The sequence below is a fragment of the Cyanistes caeruleus genome, chromosome 24, assembly GCF_971803275.1.
Source record: "Cyanistes caeruleus chromosome 24, bCyaCae1.hap1.1, whole genome shotgun sequence".
Classification (NCBI taxonomy): Eukaryota; Metazoa; Chordata; class Aves; order Passeriformes; family Paridae; genus Cyanistes; species Cyanistes caeruleus.
The window spans coordinates 6,459,881-6,482,072 of NC_141724.1; the positions used below are offsets into that span (position 1 = coordinate 6,459,881).

The window sequence follows — 22,192 nt, forward strand, 5'->3', positions numbered from 1 at the left end:
GGGGTATCATACAGGGAAGGCCTGCAAGCTGAGCACATGGCGGGGCCACTCTGGGTTTGATGGGGAGGGGTGGGAGGAAATGGGACTTCTCATCCCAGTTTTGGGGTTCTGGATGTCACACAGGGGAGCACTGTGAGCTGAGTGCCCGGGTGGGCCGCTGCACGCCAGGAGTCTGCCGGAATGGAGGCACCTGCCTGAACCTGCTGGTGGGGGGATTCCGGTGCCAGTGTCCCCCTGGGCACTATGAGAAACCCTTCTGCACCATGAGCACCCGCAGCTTTCCCCCACGCTCCTTCCTCACCTTTCGTGGGCTCCGCCAGCGCTTCCACTTTACCCTTGGCCTCACGTGAGCCTGGGGAATCTGGGGAGGTGGCGGGTGATGTGTGCTCCTGTGGGTGTCACTTGGGGTGTGGGGTAGGTAATGATGGTTGCTGTGTTGGCATGAGATGAGGTGATGGAGTGTGAGGTAATGGGTGTCTTTTGGGCACTGGGAGGGTGGGTGGGTGCCCTCATTGGCATCATTTGGGGTGTGGAGTGGTGGATGTCTCAAGGGCATCAGATGGAGTGGGAATGTCCCATTGGCATCATCTGGGATGGATAATTATTGGTGCCCCATTGGCATCATATGGGCTGTGGGGTGATTTGGTGTGGGGTGATAGGTACCCTGAGGGCACAGGGTGGGAGCAAAGGGTGTGGATGACCCCTTGGCATGGGGGGCAGCGAGGTGGGGGGCACCTTGTGGGGGCAGGGGCTGATGGATATCAGCTTCTCACAGTGGGTACAAGGTCGGGGGGCAGGGAGTGAGGGGTGTGCCTCAGGGGCACGTCAGGGTCAGGGGGTCACGAGCACCCGCAGCTTTCCCCTGTGCTCCTTCTTCACCTTTCGTGGGCTCTGCCAGCGCTGGAGAGTGCCAGGGAGGCACAGTGGGACTGGGGGGGTATTTGGGTACCCCTGGCACTTGTGTCCCCCAGGTTTGCCACACAGGAGCGGGACGGGCTCCTGCTGTATAACGGACGCTTCAACGAGCGGCATGACTTTGTAGCACTGGAGATTGTGGATGAGCAGCTGCAGCTCACCTTCTCAGCAGGTATGCACTGCCCTGGCACCACACCCTTGCACCAGTGTGGGCACTGTATCCTTCACTGCATCCCTCATTTGATCCCAGAGATCCCATCCTGGCACTACTTGGCACTGCATCCTGGGCATCGTATTCCCAGCATTTCATCTCCCATTGCATTCCTCATTGAATTCCTCACTGCATCCCTGGCCTGCCATTCTTGGCGCTGCCTGACACTGCATTCTTGGTATCCCATCCCTGACACTGCATCCCTGTCACTGCATCCTGGACATCCCATTGCTAGCACTGCATCCCTTGCATCCCCCAACACTGCATCGCTGGCACTGCGTCCTGGGCATCCCATCCCTGGCACTGCCCCGACTCCCTGATGCTGTGCCTACAGGTGAGACCACCACCACAGTGTCACCCTTCGTGCCAGGAGGTGTCAGCGATGGGCAGTGGCACCGGGTGCAGCTGCACTACTACAACAAGGTGGGGGAAAGAGGGGCATGGGGGGGGCACAGTGTGTGGGGAGTGTTTGGGGCAGACAGAGGAAGGGAAGATGGATGTGAAGGGTGGGGAAATAGAGAGATGGAGGGGATCAGGTAGGGGGTTTGGGGCACCTAAAGGACCTCTAAGGGATGTGCCCACCCATGGGGGTCCCAAGGGATGGGAGATGGGAGATGGAGGAGGAGGAAGGAGTGGAGGCGAAGTGGGTGTTGGATGGATGAGGAGAGAGGAGATTTGAGGGACCCCAAGGGATCCTCAAGAGCTGTCCCTGTCCATGAGGACCCCAAGGGACCCTCACCCACTTCCTCACCCATTGGCCCCGCAAGGAACCCCACCTCCCTTCCTCACCTGTGGGGACCCCCAAGGACCCCCCAATTGGAATGGGGGGATGGAGGAAAAGGAAGTCAAAAGGATGGGGGCTTAGGGGGGATGAAGTGGACCACTGAGGGGTTTAAGGGGGGCTGAAGGAATGGAGGGGAATGTTGGAGGGTGTAAAGGGTGGGGGGCTAGTGGGCTGGAGGGACACTGGAGCCTGGTGAGAGTTGAGGGGCCAGAGGGCAGGGGGAGGATGAGGAGTGGGACAAAGGCTGCAGAATGGAGGTCCTGGGCCCCCCTGCCTGATGTGGGGCCCCCCAGCCGGTTGTGGGGCGCTCTGGGGTCCTGCAGGGCCCCTCAGAGCAGAAGGTGGCTGTGGTGACTGTGGACGACTGTGACACAGCCATGGCCCTGCGCTTCGGGCTCCACCTTGGCAACTACTCCTGCGCTGCCCAGGGCACCCAGACTGGCAGCAAGAAGTGAGGAGGGCCTGGGGATCCCATGGGTGGGCGTCCCTTGGGGTACCCATAGAGGGGTCCCTTGGAGGTGAATGGTCCCTATGGGTGAGATACCTTTGGAATCCTCACTGGTGAGAAGTCCCTTGGGGGTCGTGGATCCCTGTGTTTGGGGGTTCACTGGAGGTCCCCATGGGTTGGGGGTGTTCTCTTGGGGTCCCCATGCGCCGTGGGGGTGGGGAGTCCTTTGGGAGTCCGTTGAGTTCCCCATGTGAGAACACCCTTTGGGTAGTCCCTCAGGTCCCCAGAGGTTTTGTGGTGAGTGGATGTTGTTTGGGGTTCCCTTGTGACTCTCATGGGATGGGGGGTGGCTGGGTGTCCCTTGGGGCTCCCTTGGGGTCCCCATGGGTTGTGGGATCCCTCGAGGGTCTCTTGAGTCCCCAAGGTGATGGTGGGCTCTTCAGGTCACTGGACCTGACGGGGCCACTGCTGCTGGGGGGGGTCCCAACGCTGCCCGAGAGTTTCCCGATCCGCAGCCGGCACTTCGTGGGGTGCATGCGACACCTCCACATTGACCAGCACCCTGTGGACATGGCAGCCTTCATTGCTAACAATGGCACCCTGCCCGGTGGGCTCCAGGGCCGGGAGAGTGGGCAGGGGCTGGGGGGGCTGTGCTCCTTCGAGCAGAAAGAGATGGGGTGTGGGGTTAAGGAGTACCTGAGCAGTGGGGCTATGTCCCCTGAATAATGGAAGGGGGTTCCAGGGCTGGAGGGATGGATGTGAGTCCAGGGGGCATGGGGGATGCTGTGCCCCCTGAGTGTGGGGATGGGAAGCTAGGGAGTGCAGGTGTGGGTTCAGGGGTACCAGAGCTATGGGGCTGTGCCCCCTGGGTGTGGGGAGAGGGTGCCAGGGTAATGGGGCTGGATGGGGGGTCCAGGGAATGGGCTAGGGGTGGGGGTTCTGTGCCCCAAGGTGTGGGATGGGAAGTCAGGGGGTGCAGGTTTGAGTTCAGGGTTGCCAGGGCCATGGGGCTGTGCCCCTAGGATGTGAGATATAGAGTAGGGGTTGCTGGGGCTTGGAGGCTGGCTGGAGGCCCCGGTCTGGGCAGTGTTTGGGGGTCTCTATGTCCCATGGGTGTGGGGAAGGGGTGCCAGGCTCATGGGCCTGTATGTGGGTCCAGGGACATGGTGGTAGGGCATTCTGTGTCCCCTGGTTGTGGGGTGGGGGCTGAGGGGCTGCCAGGGCCATCAAGCTGGAGTGGGTGGCACAGACAAGGCTGTGTTCTCTGGGAGTGGGGAGATGCTGAGACTTGGGGGCTGGATGGGGCTGTATCTCCTTTGGGGTTGGGTTGGGATGTGGGGTAGGGGGGTCAGGAGGTACTTGGACCATCGGGTTGAATAAGGGTTCAAGGATGTGGGGGTGTTTGTGCCCCATGGGGCCAGGGGTCCCAGGTCATGCGTGGCATGTGACCCCTGTGCCCCCTCCCAGGTTGTCCCCCCAAGAAGACTCTCTGTGACACCAACACATGCCACAACGGTGGCACCTGTGTGCACGAGTGGGGGGGGTTCAGCTGCCGCTGCCCGCTGGGCTTTGGGGGAAAAACCTGCCAGGAGGGTACTGGGGGCCTGGGGAGACAGTGTGGTGGGACTGTGTGGGGTCCATGGGCTTGTTGTGGGTGCATGGGGGGACATGGGGAGGGTCTCTGGGTGGGTGTGAGGGGTGTGGGAAGGGGGTGAAGGGCATCCCCACATGTGTTTGAGGGTCCATGAAGTTGTTGTGAGTTCCTGAGGGGGTACAGGGGATCCGTGGGTGGGTGCAGGAGATCTGTGGGAGGGTGTGTTGGCATCTGTGGGATGTGCAAGGGGTCACCAGGTGGGTGCTGGGGATCCAAGAGTGCGTGTATGAGAGGCTGTGTGGGGTTGTGGGGGGTCCTGGGTGGGGTGCTGGGAGTCCATGGGCAGGCGCGGGTGGTCTGTACAGGGGGGCATGTGTCCGCTTCACGACGTGGGGGGCCCTGGGGTGGGCTTGGGGGAGGTCTGTGGGCGTTGCCCCCTGTCCCACGTGCATGCCCCGCAGAGATGGCGGGCCCGCAGCGGTTCGTGGGCAGCAGCTGCGTGGCCTGGAACGGGCTGGCGCTGCCTCTCTCCCTGCCCTGGCCAGTCCGCATCATGTTCCGCACCCGCCACCCGCGTGGGGTTCTGCTGCGGGCGGGGGCTGGAGGTCGCCTAACCCTCATCCTGCAGGTGAGCACCGGGAAATCGTATAGGGGAGTTTTCCTGAGGAAAGTGCCGGGGAGGAGGGGTAGTTGCCCCGGGTGAGTTACTGATGTGGGTAGGGGTCGTTGCCACAGGAGGTATTGTTTTTGGTGTCATTGGCATAGGGGACATTGCCCTGGGAGCGTATTGACTTGAGCAGGGGTATAGGGGGCTTGGCACTGGGGCAGTGACAGGGGTTATTGCTCTGAGGGTGGGGGGATTTTGGCATTACTGGCATTGGGGAGTTGTTGGTTTATTACCTTGAGGGAGCCATTGCTGTGGGGGGGTCTTTGGAATAGGAGGTATTGCCTGGTATATTTGGCCACGGGGAGGTAGTGGCGTGGGGGGTTGGAATAGGGGAGTTACTCTGAGAGAAGTGCCAGGGGAGTACTGCCCTGGAGGGAGTCTTTTGGCATCAGAGGTATTGCCATGGGGGGGTGTATTGCTGGGGTGGGGGCAACACTGCAAGGGGGTGCCACCCCTTGAGGGGGCATTACCCAGGGGGGTGTGTTACTGTCCCAGAGAGGAACGATTCTGTATTTCCCGGTGGGCAGTGCCTGATGCCCACCAGATTTTTGGGATCCTTGACATGTCTACCCCCTCACAGCTAAGCGAGGGGCAGGTGGAGGCTGGTGCCTGGCAGGGGGGGGCACGTTTGGCTACCCTGCGTCTGCCCCAGGCCAAAGTCAATGATGGTGCCTGGCACCACGTGGAGCTGGAACTGCGGGGGGGCTCTGGCCGCAACCCCCCCACCACCCTCCTCCTCCTCACCCTCGACTATGGCCGCCACCAGGTATGGGGAGAGTGAGGCACAGGGGAGCATCCACTCTGATGATCCCCAGGTGCCACCATGGCACCCCCTGTGGCACCCCAAGGCACCCACAGGAGTCTGTGCCCCCCAGGCAGTGGGCAATGTCCCTGGAGAGCTGCAGGGACTGCGGCTGCGCACGCTGAGCCTCGGGGGGCTGCTGGGGGACAGTGGCACTGTGGCAGAGGGGTTCCAGGGGTGCCTGCAGGTATGGAAGTGTGGGCACAGAGGGTGTGGGAGGCATAGGGTGGCAGGTGTAGGGGTGGGGGGTTGGCTTGGGGATGTGGAAGAGGGGGGTAAAGGCATGGTCACAAATGTGAGGGTGACACAGGGTCATGGACACAGGGACCTGGCATGGGGCTTGGGGAAGTGGGCACAGATAGTTTGGGATGTGGCAGAGGGTGAGAACAGGGCACAATGAAGCAGGGCCTTGCCTTGGGGATGGGGATATGGGCATGATGAAGAGGGGCACAGGGACATGGGTACAGTGCCTGGGGACCTGGCCCAGGGCTTGGGGACATGGGCCCAGGGCTTGGGGATGTGGCATGGGTTGGGGACAGGGAACAATGAAGCCAGGCACAGGGCTTGTGGACATGCATATGATGAAGGCACGCATAGGGACACTGGGACATGTGCACAGGGGTTGGGGACATGGGCACAATGGGAGGGAGCACAGGCACACAGGCACAGTGCTTGGGGACATGGCATAGGGAGTGGAGATGTGGGCATGATGAAGGACAGCACAAGGACATTGGGACATGGGCACAGAGATGGGGGCATGGGGTTTGGGAATGTGACACAGAGAATTGGGAACACGGGCATGATGGAGAAGGGCACAGGGATGTGGTTACAGGGAGTTGGCACAGGACAAGGAGACATGGGCTGTGTGGGCAGGGAGACAATGAGGATGCACTGGGTACTCATGGGCATAGTGACATGGGGCACAGGGACATCACCCTAGGGCCTGGGCAGGATGGGGACATAGCCGTGGGGATATGGGTATGACTGAGGAGGTCATGGGTAGTACAAAGAGTGCTGAAGCACCAAGAGGTGATGCGACTGGGGATGGGGGCTGGCGTGACATGGTGGGTCCTGGTGTGGGGTTCGGGGAGTCACGTGTTGTGGGGACAGATTGAACAGGATGACACAAAAGGTCCTGGGTGGTAGTGAGGGGCATTGAGGCTGGGCATGGCACTGGGGAAGGAGGGGTCATGGTGGCTGGGGCATCACTGAGGTCACTGACAGGTGACCCTGCGCAGGGAAGTTGGGGTGGGGTCGGAGGGTGTGCCAGGTTAATGGGGGATCACTGCCTCAGAGTGTCACCAAGTGGTGCTGAGTTTGGTGCTGAGTTATGATAACAGATGACAGGGGGAAACTGAGGAGGGGGTGACACTGTAGGGTGGTCCAGGTTGTCCTGGGGTGTTCTGTGTTGTGGCAGGGACACTGAGGTAGGGATGACAGTTGGGCAGGGGGTTTTAGTGTGGCATGGTGACAGGTGTGGAGGTGAGATCACACTGATGGCGACACCGTGCAGGGAGTTCTCATGGAGTCTTCAGGGAATGATGAGGGAAGTGGAGGCATGGAGTGGAGTGTGTTGGGGGGTCCAAGGTGGCTTGGGAGGGAATTTAATGAGAGCATTGATGGGTGACCCTGCAGGGCCTGCGTGTTGGGGACCATGTGGTGACTGCGGGCACCTTGAGCCTGGCACAGGCAGTGCTGGTGAACGTGGAGGGGGGCTGTGCCCTGCCTGATCCCTGTGACTCAGGGCCCTGCCCCCCCAACAGCTACTGCAGTGATGATTGGGACAGTTTCTCATGTCGCTGCCACCCTGGTGAGCACGAACCCCCCAGACCCCTGACACCCTCACAACACACCCCAGACATCCCCCAACACTGGGCACTGAAAACCCCTATAACACACCCCTCTGCCACTCCACTGAATGGGGACAATGTCAGACCCTGATATCCCCCAATAGCTCCCCAACACTCCCTGACACCTTCCCGACACTGCCCGAACACCCCCAGGATGCTGGCACCCCTGTGACACACCTGTGACACCCCTCATTTCTGTGCCTTTGAGTGGAGACCCCCTGACAACCCCTGACATCCCCTGACACCCTGTGGGACACTGACACCACTGAGACACCCCTGTGACACCCCCTACTGCTACCCTGGTAAGCAGAGACCCCCCCCTGGAACTCCTGACAAGTCCCAACACTCCCTGAGACACTGCCATCCCTGTTGTCACAGGGGTGACACTGCCATCCCATGGCAGTGTCACCCCCATGAGTGGAGACCCCCTGGTACCTACTGACAACTCTGAGATACTGTCATCCCCAGCACTGCCACCTGTGACACATTGTCCCAACAACACTACCTTTTCTGGGTACCACCAATCCATCCCTGTCACCAGGGCAGTGCCACTCCCCTGTCACTGTCACCTGGACACTGCCACCCCTATCACTGTCCCCAAGGCACTGCCACCCTCCCTTGTCACTGCCACTCCTTATCACTGTCACCCCTGGGGACTACCCCTCACCCCCATCCCTGTCCCCCATCACTCTGCCCTCTTGTTGTCCCCAACCCTTTCCTGTGCCCAGGGTACTTCGGTGACAGCTGTGTCAGTGCCTGTGCCCTGGATCCCTGTGAGCCTCCGGGCACCTGTACCCGCCGCCCAGGCACGGGCCCTGGCTATGCCTGTCACTGTCCCCCGGGCACCTTCGGGACCCTCTGCCAGCACCGGTTGGTGACACTGGGGGGCACATGCATGTGCCAGGGGGACACAGAGCACCCAGGGGGAGGGGGGACACTGTGAGGGACACTGTGAGCAGGGGCTGGGGTGAGAGGAGGGTGGGCATATGGGGCAGGGTGGGTGTGTAAGGGTCATAGTGCACATGCAAGAGCTGTGGTGAGTATGCAAGGGATGAAAAGTGGTACTGTGGGTGTAGAAGTGGTACAGTGGGGGTGCAAGGGGCACTGGGGGTACAGGTGGCACTGTGAGGGTACAAGCGGCCATGTGGGTATGCAAGGGACAGTGTGGGTGTACAAGGGACCATGTGAGTGTATGAGCGGCATTGTGGGGGTATCCTGGCGTGGTGCCCGAGTGCAGCTCCAGCGTCCCCAGGGAGGCGCAGCCATGTCCGCGGGGATGGTGGGGGCACCCCACGTGCGGCCCCTGCAGCTGCGATGTCACCCACGGCTTCAACCCAGACTGTAACAAAACCACGGGCGAGTGTCGCTGCAAGGTGGGACCTGTCAGCCTTTGTCACCTCCCCTGCCGACCTCTGCCATCCTCCTGTCACCCCTCTGTTGCCTCCTGCCACCCTGCTGTCATCCTGTCACCTCCCTGTCCCCTCCGATCATGCCCCCAGTCAACTCCCCAGTCACCTCCCTGCCACCTCCCAGTAACCCCCTGTCAGCCCCATGTCACCCCATCCCCGTGCCTGCAGTGACCCTGTGTTCCCCCAGGACAACCACTACCGCCCGCCAGGAGAGGACACATGCCACCCCTGTGAGTGTTACCCCACTGGGTCGCTGTCGCGCCGCTGTGATGCCAACACTGGACAGTGTCCCTGCAAAGCTGGTGTCATTGGCCGCCATTGTGACCGCTGTGACAACCCCTTTGCTGAGGTGACAGCCAGTGGCTGCGAAGGTGGGGGACTGTCAACTTCTGTTACCTTGTGCCACCCTGAGTGCCTACCGTCACCCTCCTGTCACCCTCCATTAGTCCCTGTCACCTTGTGTCACCCTGTGTCACCTTGTGTCATCCTGTGTCACCCTGAGTGCCAGTGACCAGCTACTACTGTCACTCTGCTGTCACCCTGCTGACCCCATTGTCACATTATGTCACCTTGTGTCACCCCACTGTCATTCTGTGTCACACTGGTGTTATCCTACTGTCATCCTGTATCACCGTATACCACCCTGTGCCATCCTGATGCCCCCTGTTCTGCCACAGTTGTCACCCTGGGTGCCAGGGAATGCCACTGTCACCCTGTATCACCCTGTGTCACACTGCTTTGCCCTGTTGGAACCCTGTGTCATTATGAGTGACAGTGACTGGGTGGTACTGTTACCCTGCTGTCACCCTGTGCTACTCTGCATCACTGCATTGTCATTTTGTGTCAACTGGTGTCACCTTGCTGTCATGCTGGCTGCTGGAAACAATTCCACCAGCACCTTGGTTGTTGGTGTAATCCCACTGACACCTTGTGTCACGCTGCTATCACACTGCTGTCACCCTGTGCCACTATGTCACCCTATTTTCACCCTCTGTTATCCTTTTGTCACCCTGCTCCACCACTGCTGTCATCCTGCTGTTAGCCTGTGTCACCCTGTGTCACCCTGGGTTCCAGTGACCAGGTGCCACTGCCACCCTACTGTCACACTGTGCCCCCCTGTGTCCCCCATTTTGATGCCCTGTTGTGTCCCGCAGTGAACTATGACAGCTGTCCCCGGGCCATTGAGGCCAGCATCTGGTGGCCCCGCACTCGGTTTGGGCTGCCAGCTGCAGCCCCCTGCCCCAAGGGCTCTGTTGGTACGTGAGGACATGGGGACGGGGCGGGAGTGGCACTGGGCACACTGCCAGAATGGGGCTGGGGGTGACACAGTGGTGACATCACTGGGATGGGGCTGAGAGGGGTTGACATCACGGCGGCATCGCTTGGGTGGTACAGGGAACTGACACTGTGGTTGCACTGCTGAGACACGGTGGGGAGAGGAGACACCATGGTGTCACTTCAGGGTGGTGATATGGTGGTGACACTGCTGCAATGGGATGTTGACACCAGCAGGACAGAGCTGGGGTGTGTCATGGTGGTGGCATGGTTGGATGGAGCTGGGGTGGAGTAGCACCATGGGGCATCACTGGGACAAGGCAAGGGGGTGATGCTGTAGTGGCACTATTGGGTTGGTACAGGGAGGTGACACTATGGTGGCACTGCTAGGATGGGTTAGGGGTAGTGACACCTTGGTGGTACTGCCAAGATGGGAGTGGGGGTGACATGAGTGTGGACCTATTGAGATGAGGCTGGGGCTGCCACTGTGCTGTCAGTGCAGAGAGTGTGACACTGGTGGCATCACTGGGACAGGACTGGTAGCTGTCACAGTGGTGGCACTGGGGGTAGCACAGAAGTGTGACACTGTGGTGGCACAGGTGGGACAAGGCTGGGGCACCACTGCAGGGTGGAGCAGAAGTGTGGCACTGGTGGCATGCAGTGAGGTGAGGCTGCCCCATTGTCTCAAGGTGCACTCACTGTCCCCATCCCATAGGCACGGCACTGCGCCACTGTGATGAGCACAAGGGCTGGCTGCCCCCCAATCTCTTCAACTGCAGCGCACTGGCCTTTGCTGCCCTTCGCCCCTGGGTGAGCTGGGGGAACACCAGCAACAGCCATGTGACAGTGCCACTGGGGCTCCCTTGACTCTGTGTGTTGTCCCCCCAAGGTGGAGCAGCTGGTGGGCAATGAGTCACGGTGGGATGCAGGGCAGTCCCGGCGTGTGGCGCTGGCACTGCGTGAAGCAATGCGTGAGGCCCATGGGTACTTTGGCAGTGATGTGCACCTGGCATACCAGCTGGCAGGGGCCCTGCTGCGCCATGAAAGCCACCAGCGTGGCTTCCACCTCGCTGCCACCCAGGACGTGCACTTCACTGAGGTGGGCATGAGGTCACAGGGATGGGGACATGCCCAAAGGGGGAACGAGCCAAACAGAAAAGAGGTTGGGATGATGAGCACCCCCATGGGGAAGGATGTGGGTGCATGAGCCCAGACACCGGAATGATGGGCACTCTTGTGGGGAGGGGGATTGGGGCAGAAGGGCCAGGAGTGACAGGCTCCCACCTATGGAGGCAGAAGAGCAGACACCCGGGTGACGGGCACTGGGGAGAGAGGTTGAGGAGGTAGGAAAAGAGGTTGGAGTTATGGGGACCCTTGTGGGGAGGGTCATATTGGGGCAGAAGGTCAAACACTGGGGTGATGGGCACCTACATGGAGAGGGGGGAGGTGGTGCAGGAACCTGGCTGCCATGCTGGGAAGGGTATTGGTGAGGGAGCCTATGCACCAGGGTGATGCACCACCCACCTAGAGAGGAATGGTGGTGTAGGAGGTCTGATGCCAGGGTGGTGAGTACCCCTGAGCAGCGGGTGTTGGTGTGGCTCAGGGTGCACCCTCAACTTTGTGGGGGTACGGCACCCCTGTTCCCCACTGTCCGTGCCAGGGTGCCCCAGCCACAGAGTCCTGCAGGGGAGGTTAGGGGCCTCCTGCCCAGACCCTAGAGTGCCAGCTCCTAGTGCCACTACCACTGCCTTGTCCCCAGAACCTGCTGCGGGTAGGCAGTGCGCTGCTGGACATGGGGAACAAGCGACACTGGGAGCTGATCCAGCAGACGGAGGGTGGCACAGCCCAGCTGCTGCAGCATTTCGAGGAGTACGCACGAGCCCTGGCACGGAATATGCCCCAGACTTACCTCAGCCCATTCACCATTGTCACCCCTAACATCGGTCAGTGGGGACATGCATGGCTGGAGGGCTGTCAGAGGGGTATCTGCCTGGGAACATACGCATGCTGGGAACATGTGTGTGCCTGGGGACACACATGTGCCTTTGGTGTGGTGCTGGGGACATGGGCATGGATGTGCCCAGGGGATGTATGTGCTGGGGATATGGACATGTGTGTGCTTGGGGACATGCGTGTGCTCAGGGGATGTGTGTGTGTTGGGGATGTGGATTCATGTCTGGGAACACAAACGTTTATATAGCTGGCATATGTGTGTGCCTGGGGACATGTGTGTGCGCAAGGATACATGCTGGGAGCATGCATGCATGTGTGACTTGTACCTGGGAACACATGTTGGTGACACGGACATTTGTGTAGCTGGGAAACATGTCCTGGGGAACATGGGTGTGCCTTAGAGGCATGTGTATGTCCCTGGCAATATGGGCTGTGGTCTGTGTGCCCTGGGGTCAGGGAGTGCTGGGTACTCAGGCTGTTGTGTTCTGTGTGTCTCGGCGCTGGTGGGTGCTGGGGTCCATGTGCCTGCAGTTTGGTGGCTGCTGTATGGATTCATTGCTCTGGGGTTGTTCGATGTCAGGGTCAGTGTGTGCTGGGCTCAGTGGGTGGTGGAGTCTGTGTGCTACAGGATTGGTGGATGCCAGGATCTGTGGTCCCAGGGTCTGCATGCCCCAGGATCCATGCCTCTGGGGTTCATGGGTGCAGGGGTTGGTTTGTTCCTGGTTTGGTGTGCCCTGGGGTCAGTGGGTGCCAAGGTCTGGGTTCCCCAAGGTCAGTGGGTGCCAGGATTGATTTGTGCTAGTGGTGGTATGTGCTAGGCTTGGTGCGCCCCTGAATCAGTGAATGCTGGGGTTGGTATGCCCTGGGGTCGGTAGGTGCTGGGGTCTGTGTGCCTCAGGGTTGGTGGGTGCCATACCATGCCGTGAGTGACGTCGTGTCACAGTGGTGTCGGTGGTGCGGCTGGACAAGAGCAGCTTTGTGGGTGCCCGCCTGCCACGCTATGAGGCGCTGCGGGGAGAGAAACTCCCAGACCTGGAGACGACCGTCATCCTGCCTGACAGCATCTTCTGGCCCCCCGAGGACAGGCGTGAGTCCAGGGCGTAGGGGTGACAGGGGTAGGGTTGGAGACCCATTTGCATCCATGGGGCTGGCAGGGCTTGGGGGGCCCCTTATTTGGCCATGGAGACATGGCACAGCTGGGCACCTTGGCTGGGGGCTGGCAGGGATGGGGGAACCCCAGAATGCCCATAGGCTGACAGGTGCCACCATGGGGACCCCAGTGTGGTCATGGGGCTGGCAAGGTTGGGACCCCAGGATGATACTGGCATGGCTGGGGACCCTGGTAAGGATGCAAGGACCAGGGATCCCAGGATGGCATCAGAGATCCTGATGTGGCTATGGCAGTGGGCAGGGTTGGGGACCCCTGGAGCTGGAAGTGTTGGGGGAACTTTGTTGTGGTCATTGGACTGGCAGAGTTGGGGACTCCAGGGTGGCCACGGGAACCCCAATGAAGTCTCAGAGCACCATGCCACCCCCTGCCCATGGCCCCCAGGCCCCTCAACCGGGCATGGGCAGGCACCACAGGGCACAGGTGGGCAGGAGGAGGAGGAGGATGAAGCAGGCGAAGAGAAGAAGGAGGAGGAGGCAGGGATGACTGTGGTGACCCGGCACAAGCGCCACCCATCCCTGGGTGAGGGCCAGGCCATCGCCAGCGTCATCATCTACCGTACCCTGGCCGGTCTCCTGCCCCAGCACTTCGACACCGACAAGCGCAGCCTCCGGTGCCACTGGGGATGGGGGCTTGGGGGGGCTGTGGGGGGCACATGGGGTGCCAGGGCAAAGCCAAGCATCTGGGGGGTATAGGGAAATGGGGACAGGGATGTCCAGAGGGATCCCAGGGGAGGGATGGGAAAGGTGACACATGGGGTGCCCAAGCTTGGGGGGCACAGAGAGTACCTGAAGATGGGGGGTAGAGCACTGGGGAGGCGGCTCAGGGGATGCCCAAGAATGGTGCCCATGGGGTGCCCGAAAAAGGTGGCGCAGGTGAGAAAGGGGTGCCCTCACAGTGTCTGTGTGGTGCCAGGGCACTCTGTGGCACCCAGGTGGGTTTTGGGGCACCTTGAATGGGCTCCCTGACACCAGTGCCTCCCAGGGTGCCCAAGCGCCCCGTCATCAACACACCAGTGGTGAGCATCAGTGTGCACACGGGGGACACGGATGGTGTGGGGGGCATGGGGAACCCCCAGGCACTGGCCAAGCCTGTCACCCTCCAGTTCCGGCTGTTGGAGACCCAGGAACGCTCCAAGCCCATCTGTGTCTTCTGGAACCACTCTCTGCGGTGAGGGCGGGGCAGGGGACACCCCAGGGGTGACAAGGACACTGTGGGGGCACAGGGACATCCCGGAGGATAGGGACATGGGATTTGGGATGGGAACACCTTGGGGAAGATGGGAACACTCCTGAGGGACAAGGGATCTCCCCAAGGAGACAGGGGAGCTGGGGATAAGGACACCCAGGGGAACAGGGGATATCCCCGGGAATGCCCTGGGTGGATGGGGACATCTTGGGAAGTCAGGCACAATATGGAGGGATACAGACATGCTGAGGTAAGAGGGGATATGGCACACACCAGGGGAACAGGAAACACCCTGGGGGAGAGGGGCCATGGAAATGGGCACATCCCAGGGAAATGGGGACACCTCAGAGGGGACATGGAATGAGGACCAAGGAGATTGGGACACTCTGGAGGGACAGGGAGCATGAGGATGGGGACTTACCATGGAGACAGGGGACATAGTAACAGAAATTAGTTGCCTTGAGGCAACAAGGGGCATGGGAATGGGGACACCTTGGAGGGGACAGAGGACATCCTGAGGGAGCAGGAACATGGGGACAGGGCAGAATGCATGCCTCAGTGTCCCTGTGGGTCATGGGTGAGTAACATGGGAACTGGACATGAAGGGGCAGCTCTGACTCTGGTGGGTGTCAGGGATAGGATGGGGTGGGTGTTCCCAAATGGAGATATGTTCCTGGGTGAGTGTCCCTGATGGGTGAGTGTCCCCAAGTGGCAGCAGTTGTCTCTGCTAGGTGGATGGATGTTCCAGTGGGTGGGTGGGTGTTGTCTGTGAATGTGTCTGGTGGGTGTGTGTCTCCAGTGCATGTGTCCCTGGTGGGTGTTCTGGGTTGGGTGCATGTCCTTGGGTAGGGGTGGATGTTCTTAGTGGGTGTCCCTGGTGGGTGTCCTCAGTGTGTGTGTGTATGTGTTTGTCCCCGGTGGGTGTCCTGGTGGGTTTCCCAGCTTGTGTCACCTTGTGGTGCTGCGCAGGGCCGGCAGTGTGGGCGGCTGGTCGGCACGAGGCTGCGAAGTCACCTTCCGCAACCAGAGCCACGTCAGCTGCCAGTGCCACCATCTGACCAGCTTTGCTGTCCTCATGGACATCTCCCGTCGAGAGGTGGGGACATAGAGGGACACGGAGGGGTGCATGAGGACATGGGGGCAGATGTGACACAGGGGACATGGAGGGACACAGTGACCATGGGGCATGGAGTTACCCTGGTATGGTAATGGAGGTGGATGGACACATGTACAGAAATAGGGCATAGGGTCTCAGGTGGTGCCAGGCACAGAGGTGAGGCTTTAGGAACAGGGGTGGGGCTTTTGATAAAAGAGGAGGGACAGGGATAGGAGGGGCTTGGCAGAATGGGTGGGGCAGGGTCAGGGTGGAGGTTCTCATGCTCTTGGAGGCGGGACTGAGAGGAGTGGGTGGGGTTTAAGTGGGGTGGGGCTAAATCCAAGGGGTATGGCTAAATTCAGTGGGTGGAGCTCCCTTGGGGCAGAGCTAAGTGGGACCGGCGGGGTTATGTCAGATCTGTTAGCACGCTCCCTCAGGAGCGGGTCCAGTTATCATGAATGAGATTCCAGTGGATGCAGCTGAGCAGGCTGGGCCTGTCAGTCTCCGAGGGGCAGAGCTGATGTGGGTGGGGTTACAAGAGGTGTGGCTGAGTGATGTTTTCAGGGCCTGTGGTGGCATAATGTGGGCAGGATTTCCTGGGGCAGGGTTGAAAACTAGCTGGGCTGTAAAGAGATGTGGCCACTGCTGTGGGTGTGGTTTTAGGGGGCAGGGTCCAGTACCATAAGTGGGGTTGAAAGGGGCAAGGCTGAGGGATGGGGGTGGAATTTTGAGGGCTGGGTCTTAGTGGTATGGGAGAGATTTAAAAGGGTGGAGCTAACACAATGTGGGTGGGGTTTTGAGTGCCATGGTTGAAGTGCTGTGACTGGGGGTTAAAAAGGGTGGGGTTACCAGGGGCAGGGCTGAATAATGTGAGCAGGCTTCCTATTGGCCTATGCATAGTGGGCAGGACTTCCCAGGCCCAAGGACTGATTGCTTTATAAGGGGGGACCACGTCTGTGTTGATGGGGATGTCTGGAGGGGCATGCACACTGAGCACATGCCTGACATATGCTGATCCTGGTGCTACAGAATGGGGAGGTGCTGCCGCTGGCAGCACTCACCTACGGCTCACTGGGAGTGGGGCTGGCGGGGCTGGCACTGGTGGTCCTGGCCCTGGGGACCTTGAGTCGGCTGCGTTCCAACCGCCACAGCATCCGCCGGCATGGCACAGCTTCACTGCTCCTTGCACAGCTTGTCTTCCTGCTTGGCATCAACCAGACCGATGTCCCGGTGTGTGGGTAAAGGGGGCTGGGAAAGGAGGGTAGAAATGGGGATCACTGGGAAGGACTGGTTGGGTCAGATGATCTGCTGCCTTTGAAGTGTTTGAGTTGGTGGGGCTGAAATGGGTGGGGCTAAGGAGTGGGCACCGCCATGGTGGGCTGGGCCTAAGGGGTGGCATCTAAAAGACATGAGGACTATAATGGGTGAAATCTGCTAAAGGGGTGGTGATGTCAGGGGGTGGAGTCTGTATAAAGGGGTGGGGCTTCCAAAGCAGTGGGGCTGAGGGGTAGATGTTGTCAAAGGGGTTGGCTCTCAAGGGGGTGGGGCCCATCAAAGAGGTGGGGCACTCAAGGAGGGAGGCCTATAAAAGGACTGGAACCTTTTAGAGGAATGTGACCTCAACAGGGGAATGACCTCTCAAAGGGGGTGGAGCTTGAGGGGTTGTGCAAATGGTTGGATGGGTGGGGCTGTGGGCTGGCAGTGACAGGGTGGGTGCAGCTGGCGTGCACCGTGGTGGCCATCCTGCTGCAGTTCCTGTACCTGAGTGCGGTAGGCTGGGCACTGCTGGAGGCGCTGCACCTGTACCGGTGCCGCAGTGAACCCCGTCATGTCGACCGTGGTCCCATGCGCTTCTACCACATACTGGGCTGGGGACTGCCTGCTTTCATTACCGGTGAGCCCTGCTGTGAAACCCTGCTGTCATTCTAACCCCGCACCCTGGACCGCTAGCTGCCTACCTCCACCTGGGTCAACACCTCCTGGTGGCTACACACCCCCTTCTAGGCTATGGTACTGCCACCTGAATATCTTTCCCCTAACCAATTTCATGCATGGTGGGATCCTATTTCCATGTGTAACCCCACCCTCAGATGTATCTTTGCCAGCATAGCCACACCCCTGGATATAACCCCGCCTCCAATGGGATAGTCACGCCCAATCTAAAACAGCCCCACCCCAAGAGTTTACTTCCACCCTTAACCACCGTAGCCCCACCCAGATGGTTTTAGACACACACCCAGAGTCACAGCTCTGCCCTCATCTATGAGACCCAGTCCCCGAGATTTTAGACAGGCCCCTGGGTCCACAATCCTACCCTCATCCATCATAGCTCTGCCCCCAAATTTTCAGTCACACCCCCGGGGTCATAGCCCCCTTCCAAAGAGTATAACCCCGGCCCAATATTTTATCCCCACCACAGGAGTTTAGCCCCACCCTTAACCATCTTATCTCTCCCTCAAGAGCATCTTTCCCAATCTCTTCAATATGCCCCCAGGGCTGTAGCCTTTCTCCATCAATCACAGTCAGATATTCTCCCAGAATCTTAGCCCTGCCCTCATCAGCATAACTCCACTCTAAGAGAATAGACCTGTAATAACCTCTTAGACAAGCCCCCAGTGCCATATCCCTGCTCTCATCAACACTGCCACATACCCAAGAGCTTAGACATACCTCATTTACATAGCGCTGTCTCTACCCAGCGTAGCCACACCCCCAAGAGCAGCACCTTCTTGTCAGCTCTGTGCCATCCACGAGCCATTCCATTCCCCGTCCTGCCATAGCTTCACTCTGTTTAGCCCCACCCCTCCCACCTTAGCCCACTGTCTCTTCTTACAGCCCCGCCCACTGAATTGGCCCCGCCCTGATCTCTCCTTTGTAGGGCTGGCGGTGGGGCTGGACCCCGAGGGCTATGGGAGCCCCGACTTCTGCTGGCTGGCCCTGCATGACAGCCTGGTGTGGAGCCTGGCTGGACCCTGTGCTGCTGCCCTCGCTGTGCGTATAGGGCTGGGGGCTGGGGAGGGCAGGGGATCCCATATCACCCTGCTCACTCCTTGCACCCCCAGGTCGGCATCTTCTTCCTGGTGCTGGCGGCCAGGGCCACCTGTGCCACCCCCCAGGGCTTCCAGAAAAAGGGCTCAGCGTGAGTCACCCAGGCGGGGTCACCCACGGGGGGCAGGGGACATGGTGGGGATGGGGTTGCCAAAGGAGGGCATGGGAGGCTGAGGCACCCATTGTGAGCACAGAGGGTTGGAGCACCCATAGAGGCTAGGGGGCGCTGGGGGCTAGGGGGCACTAATAGGGGACTGGCCTTTTGGGGAGCCTGCAGAGGGCAAGGAGGCACAGGGTGGACTAGCAACCATGGAGGGCAGGAGAGTACTGGGGACTGGGCTACCTATGAGGGGTAGGAGAGGATGGTGGGGCTGGGGCATCTATAGGAGCAGATGAACACAGGGCAGCCATGGGAAGGCAGAGGGGAATGGAGAGCAGTGGGCCACAGGGGGCTGGAGCCAATGGAGGGCATGGGAGGTTGGGGGACCTGTGGAAGGCAGGGGGGCATCAAGGGCAGAGTCAGCTATGGGGGCTTCAGGGGCCAGGGGAGGTTGGGGCATCTAGAGGGGCAGGGGGGCACAGAGCAGCCATGGGGTGGCAGAAGGGCACTCGAGACAAGGGCACGGCATGCTGGGGTTTGGCTGGGCCCACAGGGAACAGGGGAGCTTAAGGGGCTGGAGCACCCAAGAATGGTGGAGTGGGTCAGGTAGGGGTTGGGGCATCTGGGCAGGGAGGGGGCTATGAGGGGTTTGGGCAACCCTGGGGGACAGAAGTACAGAGGGCTTGTGACATGAGACGTCATTGGGGTGACACTGGCATGCTGTTGGGGTGCCCAGGTCTGGGGTGTGCACAGCTGCAGTCCTGCTGGCCATGCCCAGCCTGGCCTGGCTTCTGGCCCTGCTCTCAGTCAACAGTGACACGTTGCTCTGTCACTACCTGTTCGCCGCCTCCAACTGCCTCCAGGTCAGTGGGGACCACCTGAGACTCCACCCTTGGGACCCCCCAAACACACACCCTGGGGACCTCCAGAACCACTGCCCCTGGGACTACCAAAGACTCCAGAACTCCAGTGCCTCCCCCCCTGCGATCCCCAGAGACCCCAGAGCTCCCTGAACCTCACACCCTTGGGACCTCCAGAGTCCCACACCTATTTGTGGGGCACCCACCCAGTGGGCACAGAGGGGTCCTTTGCCATAGGCAGGACACTAATGGGAGATACCCAGTGCATATGGGGGTCCCTCATCCTGTCTGTGATATCAGTGGGTATGTGGGGAGACCCTCATTCTCTTTGAGGTGCCAATGGCATGCACCCAATCTGGATAGGGACCTGTCTGGGGTGCTGCTGGGATCCTCCCAGGCTGTTCACACCCTTTATTGTCCCCCCTGCCTCCTCTCTGCCCAGGGCCCCCTCATCTTCCTGTGCTGTGTGGTGCTGAGCAAGGAGGTGCGGAGGAGCCTCCGCCTGAGCTGTGCCCGCTGCCACCACCCACCACTGGCCACCAAGGCCACCCTGACCCCTGTGAGTGCTGGGGGACACGGGGGGTGCTGGGTAGCGAAGGGCAGCCCATGCCATGGCTATGACATCGTTGTGCCCTTGGCAGGCCTATGGCAGGGACAGCGCATACGTGGCAGGGCAGCTGTACCCGCCCCCAGGTGGTGGGTCCTCGGGGTCCCTGCACAGCACTGCACGCTCGGGCAAGAGCCACCACAGCTACATCCCATTCGTGCAGCGGTACTGGGCACAGAAGGAGCTGGGGCATGGGTTTTTGTGGGGTCCTGGGCTGATGTGGCAATGGGATGACAAGATGGAATGGTTATGGGATGGTGGGGTAACAGGCTGCTGGTGTGGTTGAGTGGTGGGTTGGTGGGGTGGCAGGATGGCATGGCATGGGGGTATTGGGATGGCAGGATGGTGTGTGGTGGGGTGACATGGTTGTGAGGGTGTTGGGATGGCTGGGTGGTGGGGCAATGGCATGGTTGCATGGTAGTACAGTGGCAGGATGGCATGCGTTTGGAGTGGTGAGGTGGTAGGGTAGTGGGGTGGTGGCAGGGTGGGGGGTTGAGGGGGTGTCAGGATGAAGGGGTGGCAAGGGTAGGTGTCAGGGTGATGGATATGAGGGTGGTGGGTGTCAGTGGATATTGGCATGTCAGTGGGTGTTGGGTGTCAGTGGGTGGACATTGTGTCAGTGTGTTGGTGTCAGTCACTGGGTGACAGTGGATGGTAGGTGTTCGTGACACAGGTTGGGTCCTGATGAGTATTGTGTCCCCACAGGGAGGACTCAGGGCTGGCAGGCAGCCCAGGGCTGGGGCCAGTGCCGCTGCCTGAGCCTGGGGGGCTCTTCCTTGATTCCCAGGACCAGCCTGAGGGTATGGCCTCACCCAGAGGGCAAGTGTGTCAGCCCAGGGGGCAGGAGGTGTCTCTGGGCACCCCCTGACCTGTGACCCCCCAGAGCATGACACGGACTCGGACAGTGACGTGTCCCTGGATGACCTGAGTGGCTCCTATGGCTCCACACATTCTTCTGATAGCGAGGATGACACCCCCTGTGGCTGGGACCCCTTACCCAGGGCTCCCCTGGGTCCCCCTGGCCCTGGTAACACCCTCAGGGGAAGTGGAGATGGGAGGCCTTCAACCTGGCTGGGTGCTGATGTGGGGGGCACAGAGTGGACAAGAGATCCCTTGTCCAGCCTGGAGTTCTGATAGAGATGTATAGTGGGTATGGGGTAGAGGATCCCTTGTCCAGTCTGTGGTATGGATGGGACTGACACAATGGGTTTGGGTGCATCCCTCACAATGCCTATGTGCTGATGGGGGCACCCAGTGAGGATGGGGGGGTAGGATTCCTGGTCCTGCCTGTCCCTGCTTCCTTCCTTTCCCCACAGGTGACCCCCTGCTGCCCCCAGGATGCCCATACTGGCCAGGGGAATTTGTGACAACAGCGAGTGAGAGTGAGGGACCAGGAGGTAGTGAGGGGCTGCGAGTGCAACCATCTGGTGACCAGGGACACCCCTGGGGTGATCCCCCCCAGCCCAATGGCGAGGCATTTCCCAGGGGCCCCCTGCTGCTGCCCCTACCCCACCCCCACAAAGGTATGGGCTGCCATGGCAGGGGTGGGCACTCCAAATCTGGCCTCCCCACCCATGGGTAATGCCTCTGCAGGGATCCTGAAGAAGAAGTGCCTGCCCCCCATCAGTGAGCGGGGCAGCACCCAGCGCCCTGGGCCACCCCCACCGCCTCCGGCTTGCACAGCTGCCTCCTCGGGCAGTGACGGGGGGGCACCCCCAGTCCCCCGGCCTCGGCAGAGCCTCCAGGAGCAGCTCAGCGGCCTCACCCCCATTGCCATGAGCATCCGCACAGGCACCGCTGACGAGGATTCCTCTGGCTCTGAGTGAGTGCCTGTCATATCCAAGAAGTGCTCACTAGGAGTTCTCTGGGTATTAGGGTTCCCTCTGGGCACCCATTGGGTTTGAGGGTGCCCTTGGGGTAGCAGGGTTCCTGTTGGGTGGACAAGCAGTGAAACACTGCTTATTAAGGTATCCTTTGGATGCCTATCAAGTGCAAGGATGGCTGGGTACCAGGGTGCCAAGGTTCCCATTACACCCTTATTTAGTGCCAGGGTTTCTTTCAGCTGCCTGTTGGGCACCAATAGGGTCTAACACTGCTTGCTGACTGCTCATCAGGTGCCACAGTATGACTAGACACCCATTGAGTGCAATATTACTTATTGAGTATCCATCAGGTTCCATGGTTCCCTTTGGGTGCCCACTAGATGCCCACTGGGTG

General features: G+C 60.3%; 1 protein-coding gene across 1 annotated transcript in view; it reads left to right on the plus strand.

Annotated features, from left to right (window-relative positions):
- The window catches only part of CELSR2 (cadherin EGF LAG seven-pass G-type receptor 2), a 30,484-nt gene that overhangs the window by 6,927 nt on the left and 1,365 nt on the right, over positions 1 to 22,192 (plus strand). The window contains exons 3-34 of the mRNA XM_086861527.1: positions 124 to 346; positions 972 to 1,087; positions 1,461 to 1,549; positions 2,204 to 2,361; positions 2,802 to 2,965; positions 3,826 to 3,951; positions 4,414 to 4,580; positions 5,200 to 5,385; positions 5,495 to 5,608; positions 7,057 to 7,231; positions 8,000 to 8,141; positions 8,524 to 8,644; positions 8,868 to 9,051; positions 9,835 to 9,936; positions 10,671 to 10,765; positions 10,845 to 11,054; positions 11,715 to 11,898; positions 12,852 to 12,995; positions 13,461 to 13,689; positions 14,061 to 14,246; positions 15,234 to 15,360; positions 16,390 to 16,590; positions 17,080 to 17,254; positions 18,239 to 18,351; positions 18,423 to 18,499; positions 19,245 to 19,371; positions 19,811 to 19,927; positions 20,010 to 20,140; positions 20,681 to 20,775; positions 20,859 to 21,002; positions 21,292 to 21,498; positions 21,569 to 21,797. Coding sequence (XP_086717653.1) covers positions 124 to 346; positions 972 to 1,087; positions 1,461 to 1,549; positions 2,204 to 2,361; positions 2,802 to 2,965; positions 3,826 to 3,951; positions 4,414 to 4,580; positions 5,200 to 5,385; positions 5,495 to 5,608; positions 7,057 to 7,231; positions 8,000 to 8,141; positions 8,524 to 8,644; positions 8,868 to 9,051; positions 9,835 to 9,936; positions 10,671 to 10,765; positions 10,845 to 11,054; positions 11,715 to 11,898; positions 12,852 to 12,995; positions 13,461 to 13,689; positions 14,061 to 14,246; positions 15,234 to 15,360; positions 16,390 to 16,590; positions 17,080 to 17,254; positions 18,239 to 18,351; positions 18,423 to 18,499; positions 19,245 to 19,371; positions 19,811 to 19,927; positions 20,010 to 20,140; positions 20,681 to 20,775; positions 20,859 to 21,002; positions 21,292 to 21,498; positions 21,569 to 21,797 — 4,858 coding nt within the window. The remainder of the gene's footprint in view (positions 1 to 123; positions 347 to 971; positions 1,088 to 1,460; positions 1,550 to 2,203; positions 2,362 to 2,801; positions 2,966 to 3,825; positions 3,952 to 4,413; positions 4,581 to 5,199; positions 5,386 to 5,494; positions 5,609 to 7,056; positions 7,232 to 7,999; positions 8,142 to 8,523; positions 8,645 to 8,867; positions 9,052 to 9,834; positions 9,937 to 10,670; positions 10,766 to 10,844; positions 11,055 to 11,714; positions 11,899 to 12,851; positions 12,996 to 13,460; positions 13,690 to 14,060; positions 14,247 to 15,233; positions 15,361 to 16,389; positions 16,591 to 17,079; positions 17,255 to 18,238; positions 18,352 to 18,422; positions 18,500 to 19,244; positions 19,372 to 19,810; positions 19,928 to 20,009; positions 20,141 to 20,680; positions 20,776 to 20,858; positions 21,003 to 21,291; positions 21,499 to 21,568; positions 21,798 to 22,192) is intronic.